Source organism: Phyllobates terribilis, unplaced genomic scaffold, assembly GCF_046119375.1.
Source record: "Phyllobates terribilis strain yellow unplaced genomic scaffold, ASM4611937v1 Scaffold_9__5_contigs__length_417890890, whole genome shotgun sequence".
In the NCBI taxonomy this organism is placed as follows: Eukaryota; Metazoa; Chordata; class Amphibia; order Anura; family Dendrobatidae; genus Phyllobates; species Phyllobates terribilis.
Genome location: NW_027362769.1, coordinates 368,101,431 through 368,121,453, shown reverse-complemented (window position 1 = coordinate 368,121,453; position 20,023 = coordinate 368,101,431). Strand labels below are relative to the sequence as shown.

The 20,023-nt window shown below is 43.1% G+C and overlaps 1 protein-coding gene across 1 annotated transcript in view; it reads left to right on the top strand.

Moving 5' to 3' along the window:
* The window catches only part of NTN3 (netrin 3), a 71,615-nt gene extending 52,441 nt beyond the window's left edge, over positions 1–19,174 (top strand). The window contains exons 5-7 of the mRNA XM_073648212.1: positions 718–771; positions 10,223–10,297; positions 15,402–19,174. Of these exons, the coding sequence (XP_073504313.1) occupies positions 718–771; positions 10,223–10,297; positions 15,402–15,730 (458 nt within the window). The 3' untranslated portion in view covers positions 15,731–19,174. The remainder of the gene's footprint in view (positions 1–717; positions 772–10,222; positions 10,298–15,401) is intronic.
* Positions 19,175–20,023: the final 849 nt, after the last annotated feature.

The following is a 20,023-nucleotide window of genomic DNA, read 5'->3' as shown; positions in this document are numbered from 1 at the left end:
TAATTGATGTGACCTCTGGGACCTACACCGGTTCTGAGAATGAAGGAACTGCAGTGTTGTAATGCCATTCCTAGCACTATACATGGGGCTACATAGAGCCCCAGAGCGGTTCCCTGCACATGCTAAATGGAAATGTTATTCTACCTTATCTCCACTATGGATTTTGTACCTAAAGTTAAAAAAAAAAAACATAAAAAAGAAAATCACATTCTGTCTTAACATGCAATAGATGTAATGAGGCCATAAATATTGTGTGTAACCTACAGATTTGGGGTGTTTTTTTCTTCCTGCTTGTTGTGTGAGCTCTTCTGGGTGATATAAAAGCTGAACTCTTTACCTTCAGTCTCATCCCTCCTCCCCTTCTATGAAAAGCTGAGCAAGAGGCTGCAGCTGCATCTCCCTCCTCCCCTTCTATGTACTGATTTACACTAGATAGATTTCTGAAGGTTGTTCACCATTGACTGACAACTTACAGCTAATAATTTCCTATACAAGGCAATATTTTGAGGTGTTTTTTTTACCACGTCCACTTTTGTTCGTTAGGATAACATTTCCAAAAATTAATAAAATGAACAATTAATGTCTTAATACCTTACTAGTTGCGATGTTACCTGACTGTACGTATTCTGATCATCGCAGCATTTCGATTTTGATTAGTCACGGCTCAAGTAGCATCAATAAATGTCATCTTTCCTTATTTTTTTTCCCACCCTCCAGAAATCCCAGCAGTGGTCCCTACTCCAGCCCTCACTAGCACCGAGGAGCCAGCTGGTAAGTCTTACCAATCTGCAGGATAAAGAAGTTGGGGCGGTATTCTAGATAGCGACCCAAAAGTAAATGAAATTAGCGTTGTTGCCAGTTCATCTTGTTGGGAGGAAGATGGTGGATGCCAGACGTTTAAAGAGTGCATCAAAACACTGGGAATTTTTCCCTGCTTTTCGAGACAAGCTGTTCAGAGACAAGTTTTCCAGGCTCATTGCCAGAGAATATGCCAGGCCGCAGGGGGTGGGAGCATGCAAAGCAATGGGTTAACTCGTCCTGGCCCCTCTCCCAAATATAATAAAAACTAGAAATGAAGAAGGAAGGAAAGGACACTTAGTTCAAGAGGAGGGTGACTAAATGTCAGAAGAAGGAGAACAATAGTCATCTTACAGGGATTTTGCAGAAGTTTTGCATTATTCCCTGTATCAGTCATGTGAGGACAGTTATGACAGCTCAGTTCAGTGATGTATTTTACCAGTCTGCAGAAATCCAGGAGATTGAAGGGGAGAAAGTTCAGGGGCGGCAGAAAGGGATAATCAAAAGAAATAAGTCAGCGAGGACAATCGTAAAAGAGTGGGAAATGCACAGATTAAAACACGATGGAATGAATTTACCATAGTGGAGGATGAAAAAGGAAGGAAAATAGGATCTGTAAATAGGATGTAAGTAATTAGAAAAAAATATCCCAGAAACGGCACCACCAGCTCATTGCCATATATTTAAAGGGGCATTCCAATCTACAATAATGATCACCAATCCAATTGTTAGATCGTAGTGGGGCCCCCTATTGTTCCCAAAATTGGGGTCTGATGTCCATTGTCTTCTTCTAGTTCTCCCCTGGACACAAGACCGCAGCCAGGAGGAGTTGAGAGGAGCAGCCAGTGGAGCAAGTCTATGGCACTGACAATAGGTGATAATTTTTGCAGGCTGGAATACCCCTTTAAATGGAAACTGTCAGCAGATTTTTGCTATGTAATCTGAGAGCAGCATGAAGTAGGGGCAGAGACCTGGATTTCTGCAATATGTCACTTACTAGGCTGCGTGTTGCTGTTTCATCAAAATCAGTGTTTTATCAGTAGGAGAGTATCACTACAGGACTAGGTGTCTTGTGCCATGTAGTCCTCCTGCTCTGTGTAACCACGCCCTCACCACTGATTGCCAGCTTTCTGGACACAGAAAGCTACCAATCAGTGGTGTGGGCGGGGTTATGCAGGGCTCAGCATTCAGAGCTCTGCTAGATCTATAGCAGAGAAAAGAAGGATATCAAAATAATAGCAAGCAGCCCAATAAGTGACACATCGCTGGAATCAGAGTGTCAGCCCCTACACGATGCTGCGCTCAGATTACACAATTAAAACTGCTGACGGATTCCATTTAAATTGCAGAGTGGAAACACACACTTTGAAATGGGAATTAGGGATACAAGAGATTATGTACCGCTCACAAATAATGTATGGATTAATACTATTGTAGTATGCAGTGCAAGGGAAATAATTCCCTAAAAAAAGCAATAAATAAAAATCCCCACAATAAAAACACTTAGTGTGCAGTGTTGGTGGTGGGAACTGGGGTGTTTGTCTTTGTGGGGTGCACTTATTTAGTGCTATGCAGCCCATCTGGTCTAATAATGTTTGCATCACTAATAATAGGCTGTACACTGGCATGGTGCACTACACGCATCTGTAGTGAGAATGGTGCCCTATACAAGCCTTATCCGCGTGCATCTATAACACTAAGCAGCCACCCCCCATGAATGGTCGGTGTGTGAGCGGTTGTTCATCAGCATTTTTCACATGTGCTGCCTTCACCTTTAATCGTGGAGGCTGCTGTATGCCAGTATATTGTGGTATTGTGCCAAGTATTGGTATGTGAGGCCTTTTTTCCTGTGCCAAAAAATTACAAACTAATCTCTTGCTCACATTCTCTGGGTCCAGTGATGCCTCTACACCACTGCTCCGGTTTTGTTGATTGGCTGCAGTGGTGTGACATCACTGCTGTAACCTATCACTGGGCTCAGCGGCTTGTGCCCTCCCCTCTACATCAGCAGATCTGCTGTGCTGAGCTCAGTGATTGGCTGCAGAGCTTTCAATGTGATGTCAACACTGCAGCCAATCATCAAAGACCTGAGCAGCAACGGAGAGGCATCACTGGACCTGGGGTAGATGAGTAAAGGATCCTATACACATTAGTCTGTGTGAATATCCCACCAATATCGATGGGTTAGCCTGACTTTAGTTTAATGTGAATGGAGGCCTTAAAGGGGTTGTCCGGTACTTTTAAAAAAAATGCCAGTGTGTTTTAATGCTAAATACAACCTTCTTTCTAATTACCTTGCGCTGCTGTTTCTGCCTGTGAGCGGCGCTATTGGTGGCCACTCACAGGCAGCATGTGACCCACCCACTGATGTCACGACAAGTGAGGCGTGACTCAGCACTGGGGTCCCTGCAGTGGCTAATGGGTTGTGAGCAGGGTTATTCCCGGATCACACCCAGCATCCACCGCGCGCTTTCCCAGTGAATGAGGACAGGCAGAGCGCGCGGTGGATGCCGGCTGTGACGCGCCCACAACCCAGCAGCCACCGGTGGAACGCAGAAGAGGGACCCCCGGCTGCAGCCTGGACTTGTCATGCCGTCAGCGGATGTCAGCGCTGGCTGCAGCCGGGGGTCATGTGCTGCCTGTGAGCGGCCACCAATAGCGCCACTCACAGGCAGTATCAGCAGTGCAAGGTAATTAGAAAGAGCATTGTATTTATCATTAAAACACACTGCCATTTTTTTTAAAAGTACCGGACAACCCCTTTAAGAGCTCACGTTGATATTTTTTCAAGTTTATGAGCTTATTGATTTCTGAAATGGGACAACCCCTTTAATGTCGGACCCCTGTTAGTCTGATTCTTACCGGTTTATTACCAGATTGTAGTATTTATTCTCATAACTGCACGCTTGACCATTAAAGGGCGTCTGTCAGTAGGATGAACCCTCCTAAGCAGTCTCTATGGGCACATAGGTCATAGAAAGCTGAATAAAATGATACTTTGATATCTGAAATCCGATGTCTTATTCCCGAGAAATCAACTTTTTTCTTAATATCTTAAAGAGCGGTAAAGATCTATGGGCCGGACACAGATCTCCCTGAGAATCTACCTCCAGATCTTATTATAAGTAAAAGGAAATAGGAAAAAGAGCGGTGATTCCCGATGCTGCCACAGAGTGAAGACAAGGGTGTATGTTCTCTGGATCTGCATTCATTCATACAGCGCGTTTTGAAGTCAGGTTTACTCATCAGGTATCTGAGTCAACCAGACTTTGAAACGCGTTGTATGAATGGATAAAGGTCCAGAGAACATACACCCTTCGTCTTCACTCTGTGGCAGCACCGGGAATCACCGCTCTTTTTCCAGTTTCTGTTTATTTAAAATAATCTCTGGAGGCAGATTCTCAGGGAGATCTATGTCCGGCCCATAGATCTTAACCGCTCATTTACATATTAAGAAAAACATGGATTTCTCTGGAATAAGACATCAGATCACACATATCAAAGTATCATTTTATTCAACTTTCTATTAACTAGATGCCCATGCAGACGGTTTAGGAGGGTTCATCCTACTGATAGATGCCCTTTAAAGGTGGCCATACACTCAAGATAGAAGTAGGTTCAACAATTTTCCCTCTCGAACCCCAGATACAAATGCACGCACCTCTCTGCAGAGCACGCATGTGTTCCAAATAGAGAGGGGAATAATCTGCTTCTAGACACTTCTTGCGAAAAAAGGATTAGGCATACTGAAATCCAGCTGCCCCATTCTTGTTAGGCCGGTTTCAAACATCTGAAAATCTGCATTGACCTCTGAATTTACTCAACTGAGATAACTGCTTCATAGGCAGAGACCCAACGGTACATGGACCGAAACCAGTCAATGTATATGGGCAGCGTGAAAAGGGCCTTTTAGGATAACCACGCTATGTGACGTCATAGTACAGACATTTAAATCCATTTTTTTCGCATTTTGCCCAACTTTTTTTATTGGAGCCGTACAAGCGGGGATACTGTGCAGTTAAGTTTTGTGCAGCCAGTGCATAGGCAGATAGACGTCTGGTGCTGAAGGGTTAAGAAGAGCGCTGGAGGGTCTGTGGGGCAGTCGCTGCCCACGTGTGGTTGGATGCTGGAGTACCGTGTACCCATTGCTCTCTCATGATCGGTCTGAGGATCGGGGAGGGGAAGTGGCGGCTGGTCAGAAATCTTACACAGAACATTCTTGTGGTCGGGATATGTTAACCCCATCACTACCAGGCCTTCTGCGAGCTTCCACCGTACATCATGTGCATGTATAGGGTCTTCCCTCCGTAATTTACTACATTCAGCAGATTTCTATCCAGTTCTCGGATATCAGCATGGCAAAACTTCTTGATTGCATACTCCTTTTAACTTAGAACAGAGACCGAAGACCACCATGACAGATACCACCAGTAGGCAGTAATCCTCAGTACTCGCTTCTCCCGCATTCACTCCATGATCATTTATCGGGATCATTTTCTTTTTTTTTTTTTTTTTTTACTAAATTTCCCTCTTCTTATTACAATAATTAAATTTTTCTGAAAATTAAAAAAAAGCTAATACCAAACCGAATATAGGGCTGCCTTGCAAGAATATGCCAACAATGTCAAACTGGTGGTGGTCCTACAGCTGTGGCCCTACTAATCTCTAAAAAGTGCAGAATTGGATGGATGACCATGCAGCCTCTGAATAAAGCAGAAGCAAGCCAAAGTGCAGCATCAGTCGGACCCCAACGATCGGTGACATGCTGTCTGTATCTTTAGTTAGACAACCCCTTTAAAAGATAATTCTCATAAACAACCTATAACGCAGATATGGTGGTAAGGTGAGGTAGCAGCCCGGGATCACGCTTCCATCTACCTCCGAGAGGGGTCCGCTCCCCCTCCTCCGTCCTGCAGTCAGGGTGGAGGCCTGTTCGGCTCTGTTTGCGTTGACATTTTTGAGAAGTTCTCCCCTCATTTTCTGAAACTAAATCTCCCAGCGGAAATAATGATACTGTTAACCCCTTGGTCAACGGAGGAAAATGAAGCTTAGAACTAGCTATAAACTAAAAGTCAAAATCTCAGCAAGGGTACAGTAACATACCAAGGAGAGGGGGAAGCAACCTGTACCTTGGCACGGTCCCGGCTGAAGGAGACTTTGCAGAAAATACCAAGAAGAAGTGACTTCTTTTTTATCTAAATATAACGCCAACACGTTCTGTACTGGTATACAGTGATTGCCATCACCTGTATGGGTCCCTCTCCCCATTGTGGCTCGGAGAATTAATCTGTTAGTAAAACATAAGAAGAAACCTGCAAAAACACAGGGAGAATGTACAAACTCCATGCAGAAGTTGTCAGTGGTCAGATTTGACTCCGTGGCTGCAAAATAAGAGTGTCAGCCCTGGATTCACCGTGTGTCACACCAGGTGTGGGAAAGACTTAGTGCAACACAGAGGGAAGAGGGAAAGGGAGCCCAGACACTAGGGAAAGGGGGAAGTGGAGACCTCCTAAACGGGTCTAGTGTCACCTTGTTTCAACTTCCGTCTCTATATTGGCTCTTCAGCAATTGCCGCATGCGTTCCTCTCCCTGTCTTTCCATGGCGCATGGCTAAGGCTAGGGATTGGAGGAGATGAGCACTAGTCGATCTCCACTAAACTCTAAAGACAACAAGGGTAGACAAACAGGGGGAGAATGCTTAGCTTTAGACGACTCCAGACAAATGCGAACTCGGCCTCAAGCTTCAGAGAGGACTAAGTACTGCTCTTGCTAAGCCTTCACAAGTAGAAATGAATATAGCCGGCATCTCCCTCTCAGACACACCAGGTATTTATACACCCAGGCCAGGGAGCTAATTACCAGAGGGAGGTAGCCGCTAGGTCCTAGAGACAGCCTATTTAAGATGTCTGTAATGCCAAACGTAGAGATCTCCTGCAACCAACTGCAGGGCGACTATCTGTCACCTCTGATACACTCGTTACACCGTGCTAACCTGAACAGTCATGGCACTGATCATAGAGGAAGACATTTATGTCCACTACATTGACCCCATACCCAATAACCTTTAATATGAGTTATACAAGTTCTAAATAAAAGAAAACTTGTGTGAAAGATACGGCAAAACACATCATGTTAATTTGGATAGTAAGATCTTCAATTGATAGCAACAGTCCAAATGATAGCTGGCACATCAGACCTCCATGGTCCTTTGTTAGGCTTGACAAAGGACCAAGTAGGTCTGAAACATGTTGCCCGGGAGCAAAGTGGATATTTCTTTTCTGCCTTTTTAATTTTTGTGCCTTTTATAATACTGGAACAATAAAGCAATTCTTTTAAGAAGATGTGAGTGCCGGCTATTGTTTGGACCGTTGCAACAGAGTATTTTGCCGTGCACCCGGACAGGTGAGTCGATTACTCCTATTTCACATCTTCAATTGAAGCCACAATTTGAGTGTAGGAAGTTCCTGGCATCTCGAAAGCGCTGGGACTGACGATCTTGCGGCTTTGTAAGAAGGTGGCGCAAAACAGAGCGGCAGTAGGTCTTCAGGGGAATATCGTCGCGATGTACTGTGATAAGGGGATAGAGTAGTCCATAAACGTGGACATAATTCTCCATACTTCTTTCCAGAAAAGCAATAGGATAGGACATTCCCGAAATATATGGAGGATAGAGCCTTCTTCCAGATGACGGCGCCAATAGGTAGAAGGAACAGGTTGGATCATGGCGTATATCTTGGTAGGCACCCTATACCCAAACCTCAACCCTTGCCCCATCGCCACAGTAAGTGTCAGCTCTTTCGATTGCTGCCTTGTCCCCACGCTATATACTAGATCTGCTTTTCCACCAAATGGTCCTTACAAGCACTACTGAAGACTTGCCACCATGGTTTCCTTGCATTTTTAGATGCCAACCAATCCCAGTGCTGAGAAGTAAAATTTAATTCTTATTTATTTAGTGTCCGAATATCGAATCTGAATAATTGTAACGATGCACTTTTTTATTTTCGCAACTCTTTTCTCAAAAAATCCTTTCCCAGGAATTAACATTTCATTCCTTGTGATAGCGGCAAATAAATGTTACACGATCACAAAGGCTCCTTACTGCTTGTATCACATGAAATGTCGTCACTTTTAGGGTCAGTTTAGGGTTTGTCTGATACATTGCTACTGTAAATAGGTGTCAGGCTGGCAGGACGGAATTCTAAAGGTTATTTAGATTATTTTTGGCCACACAGTAATTGGATTATGAGCTAAGAAGGAGGTTAGGTATATAACGCAGCTTTATCTGAAAGAACGCTATAATGCTGGGATCTGGGGAGGTCCTGCCACGGACCAGAACCGAATCCAGATTACTGGACTTAACTTTTCCCTGCCAAAATCCTACACTCACAGAAAAGTCTGTCGTTCACATTCTGCAGGAATATAGTATATTGCTAGCTTTCAATACATACTATACGTTTTTTTTCGCTTTTTTGTCACCTTGTGATATGCTGCGTCTCCCCGGCCAAGCACAGCCATTCTTCCTCACATTATAAATTGGAGTAAGAAAGAAAAACTTTAATGTGACAGACATTGCATTACTCTGCCTGCCCCTCCATTCACAAAACCGTGCCGATGTTTAATAATGGGTGTCTGAATAATCTGAGCAGGCGATACAGATGAGCGCTTCCCATGAAGTGGTTTCCAATCTGTGGCAGAGTTGGTCAGGGCATGCATATTTTGGCTGTAGGGTTGGACTGGCCCACCGGAGAACCAGAGAATCCTCCGGTGGGCCCTGTCTTCTCCTTCAAGGGAGTTTATAGCACAGACCTTGCAGACGCAATGGGGCTATTGAGTGAGGGGAGAATCCGATGGCAACATCTGGATTTCATTGGTGTCTGAGCAATCACGTGATAACCGATCGAAACAGCAAGCAGAGCTGAATCCTAACATTGTGTATCTTATGGCTATACCACTTGATACAGTGCCTGATGAAAGTTAGACCAGGTCCGAAAAACCCCTTTAACACTAGAACTGCAAAAGGGATCAAAATGACCCCTTGCCTTTATTTTTACGTTTTTGTTTTTTTTTTCAGTTTTTTTTTTACTATTTTCCTCCAACTACTGTGACTTTTATTTATTTTTTTTCTTTACAATATGTATTGCAATCTACAAAATATATATTTTTTTTCGGTTCTATAAAAAAAGAATATCTGTTCTAAAAAATGATATTATTAGTGGTTCTACTTAATGATAATGCATTGGTATAGATGTAAGGTGGGCCCTCAGAATCAAGTCCTCTGGTGGGCCCAATGTTCCTCAGTCTGACACTGTTTGGAGAACACAATGGTTTAGGTAGTCTCTTGTGTCGAGCTTGTGAGATCTATGTGTTGCTTTTTCTCCCATACACACAAACTTCTTTCTCAAAGTCTAAAATGGAAAAATATTTCAAAGAATCTCCAAAAACAAGCAACTTTGCAATTTACTTTTTAATAAAAATCCCCTCCGTTCTCAAGAATTTTTACTTCTAAAGTTTATTGCTCGTTGCCTTTGTAGTCGTCCACTTCTGCAGTCTATCAGCGGTGGCCAGTTTCCTAGGCTAGGAGCTCAGACTTGCACGGTTTGGGCCAGTGTCGCCGCCCTGATGGACATCTGAGCTATCAAACATAGCAATTAAACACAATTGTGATGCCACGTGACTAAGGAAAAATTACATCATTCCTAAATATAAAGTTGAACATTTTCAGAAGACTCAGATTTTATGTATTTTTTTTTTACTAGCTTTATAGCCCTTTTAATAAATCTCTCTCTGTGAATTAAATAATTAGTCTTTTTAATCGGCATTATATAGCAGGTGATCCAGTTGCAGCTCTTTACACGACAAGCTGTACTTGCCTGTGCCCTGCGCTAGCATGGCATGTGACAGGATTCCTAATGTCACCCTGGCACGGGGTCCCTGGCGCACTTCAAGCTCTCCATCCTACAACAGATGGCCTTTTCACCCTGGCTTAGACCCAAAGCTTTTTATAGGGTGTGAAGGGGGGGGCTTCTGGGTTTTTTTTGCATTTCTGTCACTCTTGGAGCAAATTAAATATTAAATTAAATATTAAACAAGGCAATGGCACAAGACACAATAAGCGTGGCTCATATCAGCTAGTCGTGCAGGCGAATACTCGGACTGGAGCGTTCCCTCTGGTGGACGCATACATTGATAGCTTTGGAGCCGCACGTGAAGGAATAGACCACCTCCAGTACTCCATATGTTGCTGGTCGGTAACCCTCTGACAGCTGCACTCTGTACAAAATACTTCAAAGCCTGCGGACAAGGCCATGTACCGTCGTCATATGCAGACTAGTAATATGGTCCTAATGTGCAGAATTTAGAAATATTTCTTCCGTCTGTATTGAAAAACCTTAATGTAATAATCCTCTTCTGCATTTTTTAGATTGTGAGCAGTACTGCAAGCCTCCGAAAGGGAATTATAAGATCAACCTGAAGAAATACTGCAAGAAAGATTTTGGTAAGAAACATTCTCAGTCAAAATAGAGAGAGAGAGAGAGAGAGAGAGAGAGAGAGAGAGAGAGAGAGAGAGAGAGAGAGAGAGAGAGAGAGAGAGAGAGAGAGAGAGAGAGAGAGCAAGACGGTGTTCAATATCAGAATGGTGCACTAAGGTGAAGACATGTCTAATGTTGGGGACAATGCCTGTACTACTGCCTGTAGTTCCAGGGTCCCTATTAAAAATCTATATCAGTATTCAGCACCTACCTCGTGGATGTGCATATTGTCGGATAGCGGTTGTAATAATGAGCCCTTTATTGCAATTTACTGCTCATTAAAATTTGCAGCCGTTCTTGAGAAATGAACATCTTTCTTTTCTGTTCTTTACAGCTCATTGCCTAGGAGACCGACCACCGCTGCTGTCTAGCTTGTATACTCTGCGCTAAAGCTGGCCAGGATTAGGAGGTAACAGCGCGCTCCAGTGACACCGGACAGCTTCAGTGTTTACAAGCTCAATAGAAAAGAGCTTGTAAGCACTGCACATGTTATACTGTCTAGCAGTGGTGGTTGGTCTCCAAGGTAACAAGCTTTAAATAAAAGAAAAGCATTAAAGGGGTTGTCCACTACTTTTACACTGATGCCCTATGCATTGGATAGGGCATCAATGTATGATGGGCCGGGGTTCCGCACGCGGCACCCCTGCCGATCAGCCATTATCGGTGGCGGGCGCAGGACGGAAGTGCTCACCTGCAGGGCAAAGCCATCAAGTAGTAGTGGCCGCCGCAGTGTACTGCACATCCACCTTCCATTCAATTCAATAGGAGGCGGATGTGCAGTACACCGCGGCGATCACTACCACTTGACGGCGGAGCCCCGCAGGTGAGCACTTCTGGCCGGCGGCCGCTGCCGCCAGCACAGATTACAGCTGATCGGCGGGGGTGCCGCATGCAGGACCCCGGCTGATCATACATTGATGACCTATCTTAAGGATAGGGCATCAATGTAAAAGTAGTGGATAACTTCTTTAATATCTCGAGAATGACTGAAAATGTGAATTTGTATTTACAGGCACTATCAGACAATACCCATTTATGAAAATGAGAATAACCCTTTAAGGACTACTCCTTGTGTATACATCGCTAATGGGCACCACTAGAATAAAGTCAATAGAGACTTAAAGGGGATGTCCACGATTATTACATTGATAGCCTGTCTTTTAGATATCTGATTAGTGGGGATGCGACACCCGGCATCCCCGACGGTAAGCTATTCCCGATGCCAGGCGGAAGTGCTCAGCTGCGGAGCTGCACAGCCCAGTGCCGTTAACTGTATAGTGGAGGCGGCCAGGTACTGCACATCCCCCCCTATTGATTCACATGACAGAAAGCAGTAATCTTCAAAACTGGTTAAAGAAATATTGGAAACTTCCATAACTTGGAATCCAAGGCCTATAGTAGCACCTGCGGGCACAGGATGCTGCTTGCGACTCTACAGCTCCCACAGCGATACAACCGCCTGGTTTGTTACACCAGTGGGTTTTTTAATTTTTATTTTTCATTCAGTAAATGATGTACAATGCTGAGTCAATGCGATAGAATGGGCCAGAGCTTCGGAGCAATTCAGGGGTAAGAATGGCTACGAGGTCAGAGACTGATTACTAATCAAAGACCTCAATGCGAGTCCGGGGTATACGGGTCGCTATATATTAGTTTCCAAAAGTTTTTTTAGTGCTGTATGTACTCAGGTCACATAAAGTTCAGAAAGTGAAAGAATGTGTACCCAGGATATATAGATAAACCATATTCTTATATAACCCACATTTACCCTCCTTTTATTTGTGCTCTTCCCATCGTTGGCCTTTTGACAGCCCGGAGCATTGACATTCCAGGACAGTTCGGCCATAGAAGAGTTAAGAGAGGCACAGAGAGGGGAGATGCCCTCCGGGTTATAAAAGGACTGTATCCTCATTAGGGGGAGAGAAGAGAAGACTCTCTCTCGCCTTTTAATTCCTAGGACGGTCTGATTCCACCTCTCCCTCTCCCTATTTCTTTTCATTCCTGTCCCTTTCTCTGTCTGCCAGAAATGTTAAAAAGGATATCGCCCCCCCCCCCTTTAAAATAAAAAAAAATATCCATGGGAGGGAACGATATGCTAATGAGATGCTAATAATCACCTGGCTGTGCAACCATTGGACGTAGACTGATGGTCCCTAATCAGTGTGACACGGTGACCATTCATCCTGAGCGCGGAGGGGAAGCAACACATTGATGTATGGCAGGGACTCTTGGCATGCGGAGAATAGAGAAGGCGTTGTGGCTCTGTGAGACGAGAAAGTCTGAACCAGGCCTCCCCAAGCTGTCCCTGTCACAGAAACAAAGACCCCCCACTGATAAATAGAGTTTTTTTTTCTTTTTTTGGAAAGTGGGGGGTAATGGGCTCCTACCATAACCTCAGTGCTTGGTTCCTCATTTAGCGCAAACAAGAGATATTATGTGCCTGGATGATAAATCAAGGTTTTTATCTATGTGAATGAAGCCCCCTACCCCGGTGTAATGGTCATCTACGTGATGCAATGGCAAAGGGTTCATGTTTTTTTTTAAATGAAACCTATTCCATAAACTTGTTTCATACATATGCATGGGCTTGGATTTCTGCAAGCCACATTCACAGAAAACTACACTGTGTTCCAAATTATTATGCAAATAATATTTTCTCAGATTTTCCCAAATTACCTATATGAATTGCAGTCATTGTAATTTTCCAGTCAAATAACTATTAGAGTACAATTGAAAGGTTTTTGTACAAACTGCCTATGATAACAGTATATTTTTTAAAAAATAAAACAAAATCAAACAGTTTTCAACTGAAAACTTTATTCTAGGTGATGTTACATTTGCACATAGGACCGCTTGTTCGAAAGGAGCTTCTGAACTCTCTCGTCCATTGAATTTGTCAGGTTTTGGATGTTTTCTGCTTCAATTGTTTTGCATGAGGACAGAATACCCTCCCAGAGCTGTTGCTTAGATGTGAACTGCCTCCCGCCATCATAGACACTCCTTTTGATGATGCTCCAGAGGTTCTCAATGGGGTTGAGGTCAGGGGAGCATGGGGGCCACACCATAAGTTTGTCCCCTTTTATGCCCATAGCAGCCAGAGATGCAGATGTGTTATGTGCAGCATGAGACGGGGCATTATCATGAAAATGATCTTGCTGCGGAATACACGGTTCTTCTTCTTGAACCATAGAAGGAAGTGCTGTTTGAGAAACTCAACATACATTATGGAGTTCATCTTTACCCCTTCAGGGATCCTAAAAGGGCCGACAATCTCTCTCCCCATGATTCCAGCCCAAAACATTACTCCACCTCCTCCTTGTTAGCGCCGTAGCCGTGTTTGCATGGGGTGTCCATCAACCAGCCATCCTCCACTCCATCCATCTGGACCATCGAGATCATTTTCATGCATGATAATGCCCCGTCTCATGCTGCACATAACACATCTGCATCTCGGGCTGCTATGGGCATAAAAGGGGACAAACTTATGGTGTGGCACCCATGCTCCCCTGACCTCAACCCCATTGAGAACCTCTGGAGCATCATCAAAAGGAGTGTCTATGATGGCGGGAGGCAGTTCACATCTAAGCAACAGCTCTAGGAGGGTATTCTGTCCTCATGCAAAACAATTAAAGCAGAAACCATCCAAAACCTGACAAATTCACTGGACGAGAGAGTTCAGAAGCTCCTTTCGAACAAGGGGTCCTATGTGCAAATGTAACATCACCTAGAATAAAGTTTTGAGTTGAAAACTGTTTGATTTCAGTTTGTAATAACCTGCTAATGCTTATAATTTCAAAAATGACCATTTTTTTGTTCTTTATTAAAATGAAAAGGTTGAAAACTCTGCTGTGCATAATAATTTGGAACATGCATTTTGAGTGCAGTTTGAGTTTTTTTTTTTTTTTTAAATATACTGTTATCATAGGCAGTTTGTACAAAAACCTTTCAATTGTACTCTAATAGTTATTTGACTAGAAAATTACAATGACTGCAATTCATATAGGTAATTTGGGAAAATCTGAGAAAATATTATTTGCATAATGATTTGGAACACAGTGTATGCAAGAAATTAGGGGAATAACTCTGAAATATCTGTAAATGCCTAAAATGTTGTTAGATGTGTTTAAAAGTGCTGTTTTATCTGAGACATTTATGGTATATCTGCGGGACAACAACAGGGACTCGCAACTATCTGGAGAAAAAAGGGCCAAAGTCACTCGCTGCAGTCGTTGGATGGGTGGAAGGTGCATGCTCTCTATCTATTGTTCTCTTTCTGGTAGGACATTAAAGGTTCCCACAAAGTGGCAAAATCCATCTGAAAGATTTGTACGCTCACCAGGTGAGGTGGATCCTCAAAGACCAAGGTCCGGGTGGGCACACAGGCCACGGGCGTTGGGAAACAGGTAGCAGAGATACAGGAGACTGCAGACAGACAGGAGTTCTGGAAAAGGTAGCAGAGATCCTGGAGACTGCAGACAGGTAGCAGGGCTTCTGAATGACCGGGAACAAGAAGAGGTCCTGGAAGATCGGAAACAGGTAGCAGAGGTTATGAATGACCGAGAACAGGTATCAGGGGTCCTGGAAGCTACAGGTGGATAGGAGACCAGGGACAGGTGGCAGAGGTCCTGGGAGACTGGGAACAGGAAGCAGAATTCCAGTAAGCCACAGGTGGGCAGAAAACCGAGAACATGAAATCAAAGAGTCTTAATAACAAGAGACAGGTAGATGATCATATGGGAGCGCGCTGGGCTCCTTGCAAAGACCGACATGAACCACAAGAGAGTTTACCGGAGTGGGGTGAAGGGAGCAGCACCTGGGACAGGTGTGTAACACAAATATCACATAGGTGACAAGAAGGATATTAAGGATGGCTGCACGTTCTCTCTTATCATTTGCACACAAAAGACACCTTTCCACGGACAGTGAAGCTTTGACCGAGTCCTGTTTTCAATATAGATCCCATCTATTGGACATTTATGGCATATCCCAAATGAAAATAACTCGTCAAGTTTGTGATACCCCATAAGATATATATATAACGAGAACTTTCTTTAAATCTTTTCTCTACAGTGGTGCAGGTGAATGTTTTGGAGATGGAGATGGTCGGTTCCTGGGCGAAGTTTACCGTCAACGTCCTTTCGGTCTACAAATGCCGAGATGACAGAGTAAAACGTGGAGATAGTGTACTCTGGATACACATAAAAGATCTCTCCTGCAAATGCCCAAAGATCTTGCTGAGCCGCCGATACTTAGTGATGGGCAGTGGCGAAGGTCAAGGAGAAAGGCCGGGACTTACAGCTGACAAAAACAGCATGGTGATCCAATGGAGGGACGCTTGGACCAGGCGCCTGCGGAAACTACAGCGCAAAGAAAAGAAAGGAAAATGTGTAAAACCGTGAGGGTTGTCTTGAAAAGAGAACTTTAATTCTGTATATATACACAACCTCCAATGCTTGGAACTACGCAACACGTCGGCCTCATCCAAGATTGAGAGTCTGGGTGAGAGCAAGGGTGCAGCTTAGGCAAGATCCACCTATGCAGAAGGACTCACCCACCGATTGGGTTACAACATTAATAGTCCATCATTAGATCTGCAATGTCCAAAGCAAGAGACAAAATCGCCAAAATTGTCCATGACCTGGCAGCCAACTCGTCCCGCAAGCATGTTAGACACTGATCTCAATCTTCAGATCTCCATTATTGGGGTCAACGGCGTCTTAATGACAAAACACAGAAAGATTTAAGAAGGACCATGATCGTTCTCAAGCTGTGACCTGGTGTCACTCATTTATGAGGCCTATAATGTGTTTAAACTCTAGAAACCAGATGGTTTTAACTTTATTATTTGTGATCCGTATTGTTTCCCCAAAGTCCGACTCCTAGTTCTGTTATGGATCTTCAATGGGAAAAATATATGTACTGTTTTTTGTCCTCAAATCGTAAGAAATTTCAAAAAGGTTTAAAAAAAAAATAAAAATCTTCTCGGGATCTTAAGACATCACATTGCAAAATGCTAACGTCTCTCAAAACGGGACAAACTTAATTCCTGAAAGAGTAAAAAAAAAGAAAGGAAGCTGCTAATTTATACTGGGCAAAAAATAATAATAATAAAAAAAAGAAATAGAAAACCTACAGTATTTGCCCCCAATTTGTAGCACCTTCGAACTGATCCGATCGCTTGCGGATCATTCTATGGAACTGTATGTATCTAGCAATGAAGACCTGCAGAGCTTTGTACAGTAACCCGGCTTCTGCCAAACAGCGCGACACGGCATATGTTGCCTTTTAATGAAAAAAATAAAAATAAAAAAAAATCTACGGACTCGAGAACTTCATTCTCATTGTGTAAAAAGTGTTGTGATATGCAAAATTGTGTAACATACAAGCCGGTATATTATCTTCTATTATCATGCATTAGACAGGACCTGCTCGCAGTGACGGGGTGTGTAATACAATGTGTGTTCTGTAGTAATATATCTGTGATTTTAACCACCGTTAGAACGTTTATGTACTTGTTTATTTAGTGTGTATCATATGTATAGAATATTTGGTCGACACAGATGTTTTCTTCGTGCCCGTTGCTTCAGAATCCCCACATCAACTCATCTACTGAATAAAACTTCTTTATGGCTTTTATGGAAACTGGTAAACAGGAAAAATGTGCCGCATCCAGTGGGCAATTAGATTAAAAATGGAGGTAAACAGACGATTTGCTACTGTGGTGCGTACTTCCACTGTGTAACCAGAATGGAAATAACTGGCTGTTGATTATTTGGACAAAGATTTGAGCTAATTCTTATTTTTTTCCCCCTTTTCTTTTTACACTTTGTGAGGGGTGCAGAGCACTGATTAAATTTGATTAATATTTGATCTTAAAATTTATGGCAGATATATGCAGTAAATGTAGAATTTTTTTTTATATATAAGTTCCTTTTACATGAATTAAAGGGCTGTTCCCTTCTCAAACATCTATGGCATATCCACACCTTTCCAACCCCCACCTCAAGGCAGCTGTGAACTGAGAGGTGGTAGCGAATGTGCATCTCTTTTCATTTACTACTACTGGAGGTCCAAAAATAACAGAGCAAAATTGTGCATTACCTGGTCCCCCAGGATGGTGAATGGGGGGACCCTATTCTCAATACAAACGTTAGACCAAGAGGTGGGACCTGCATCTATCAGACATTTATTTATATTGAGAATATCCAGCATGTGCTGCCAATGGAAGGATAACTGTTTGCTTGGTAATTTTTGGACCTCCAATTGAAGTGATCGAAAAGAGATGCGTATGCAGTACATATCAGAAATCGGAATATCCCTTTAATTAAACCTGCTACGTATTAAATGGGTAGTACCAAGAATATAACTTTTCCCCTATTGATAGGATAGGAGAAAACTCATTGATTGTTGGCGGTCCCACTAATCTTCAAAACTGAATAGAGATGCGCACCACTGCTCTCTTCATTTGTTTCGGGACTGCTGGAAATTTATGTCAGTTTTCAAGATCAGTAAGGGTCTCGACGGTTGGACCCCCAGCAATCAATAAGTTATCCCTTCTCATGTCAATAGGGGTCATTCACATATCATTCATTTTCCTCATACGAGAAAATTGGTCCGCGTTTCATCAGAGTATGTTTAGAGTGTCAGTTTTTATCATCAGAGTTTGATCAAAGTTTAATCAAATTTTCTCAGATAAGCAGAGAAAACGTTTCTTTATCTTTTCCTATCTAGCAGTCTGTGAAAAACGGAGAGCGCTCAGATGGCTCATAGACTTGCATTGCCAATTTTGATTCGACACTTGTCTCCGCGAAAAATCACGGACGTGTGAACGGTCCTATTTGCTATTATAGGTACCGTGAAAAACACGGTTAGCACTCGTACGAGAAAGACTGACATGTGAATGACGCCTTATACATCCAATTGGCTGACATCTATGATTGTACACCAATATCTTTTGCTCGCTTTAATGAATTTTGAGAATTATACAGCATATTTGCAGCATATTTCAAAATGGCACTTTACAGCTTAAGTGTAAAAAGTCTCCAAAACCTATAATACATTTTGAGTCAACAGTGTCGGACTGGGGTACCAAGGGCCCACCAGTAACATCAACTCCAGGGCCCCACTTTTCGGCTGCAAATATGGCTTTAACAATAAGCTGGGTAAATTGTGAAATGAATAAGATGTTACCTTTGCCTGTATATTGTGAACAAAGTGTATCGTGCCAAGTACTGCTCATATAAATATATAAATGGGTGGTGGCCCATTCCTGCATAGGGGCCCACCGGAGGATTCCCCTGTTCTCCTGTGGGCCAGTCCGAGCCTAAATGTGCACCATGTGCTTCACATTTCTACATAATTTGGGATAAAATTTGGGTGCATTTTCTCCGGTTATGAACATTTTTCGGTAAGGAGGTTCTAGAGGGACTCAGAATTCCTCTAATTTGTACCTGCTGACAACAGTATTACAAGATATGGCAAAAGGGAAAAGCACCAGTTTTAAGAATGGGATATGGGGGATGACTTGGTAGTGGAATGCAGCAACCCTACAAATATCAGCTGCAGGTTGGCGTTCCTCGGCTCTGTATGAATGTCCTTACTGTCCACCCTCTTCTGCACAGTGCCTTGTGAGTCCTGATGCCCACCCAAACCTTTACCCCTCTCCACCCTTCCCAGAATATTTTATTTAGACATTCTAACTCTGATCAATGAAGCAATTACTGTATCTACTTACACCACATCCTAAATTCCTTTTTCTTTGTGGCGAAGGAGCAGGCTCCTGCCTTGTAAACACCTTTCCGACATGGAAACACATTCAATAAAAAGAAAAAAGATTTACCTGACTCTTTGTATGTTTTTTTTTTTCGCTTAATTTCCTACGTATCAAGTGTCAAGTAAATTTGTGCCGTGGAAAGAATGCTTTTATGTGATCCTGAATTTTTTATTTTATTTTTTTGCAATGTGTTCCTTGTGTGTCTGAAATAATTCTGGAAATGATCTTTGAAAACATAATTTTGATGTAATTGGCTCACAGATGGCTGTGTGATGTGTCAGCGTATCTGATATATTTAGACTGGTTAAAGGGCGGCAGGGGGTTACCAGGGTGAAGGTAACGCAGAAAATAAAATAAGAGAACATTGAAGAAAAGGCACAGAAAAGATTAATAGGGCTGTCCAGCCAAGAAAATACATAAATTGGAACTTACGTAACCTAGGCAGATTTCACAAGTCCAAAAATCAGGATGTTGAGTTTGGGCTAGGAGACCACAGGGTGGGGTGGACATTGCCGTCCTAACTCGGACCGTGATTTTCGGACATGTGAAGTTGGACTTATTGACATGGATTAATTATGCCAAATGCCCTGATTGCCTGGTAGCCCCTCCATCATGCACACCAGCGGCATCACTTCCGGTCGTAACAGCGTTTTGGTGTCGGCACAAGGAACACAATGACTAGATGCAGTGATACAGCTACCCTTACTGACTGTCTATACTATCTGTGAGTGCTGGATAAAAAACAGTGTATCCTATGAGGTGCAACTTCACACTTCTCTTCCTGACTCCTGCTTGTAAGAGGTGACGGGGAAACACCTATCACAAGCAGGAGGTAGGGGAAACACTCTGAAACTTCATCACATAGAAATACAAACTACGCTAAGATTCTGGAGAGTGAAGATGAATCACATAGAATACA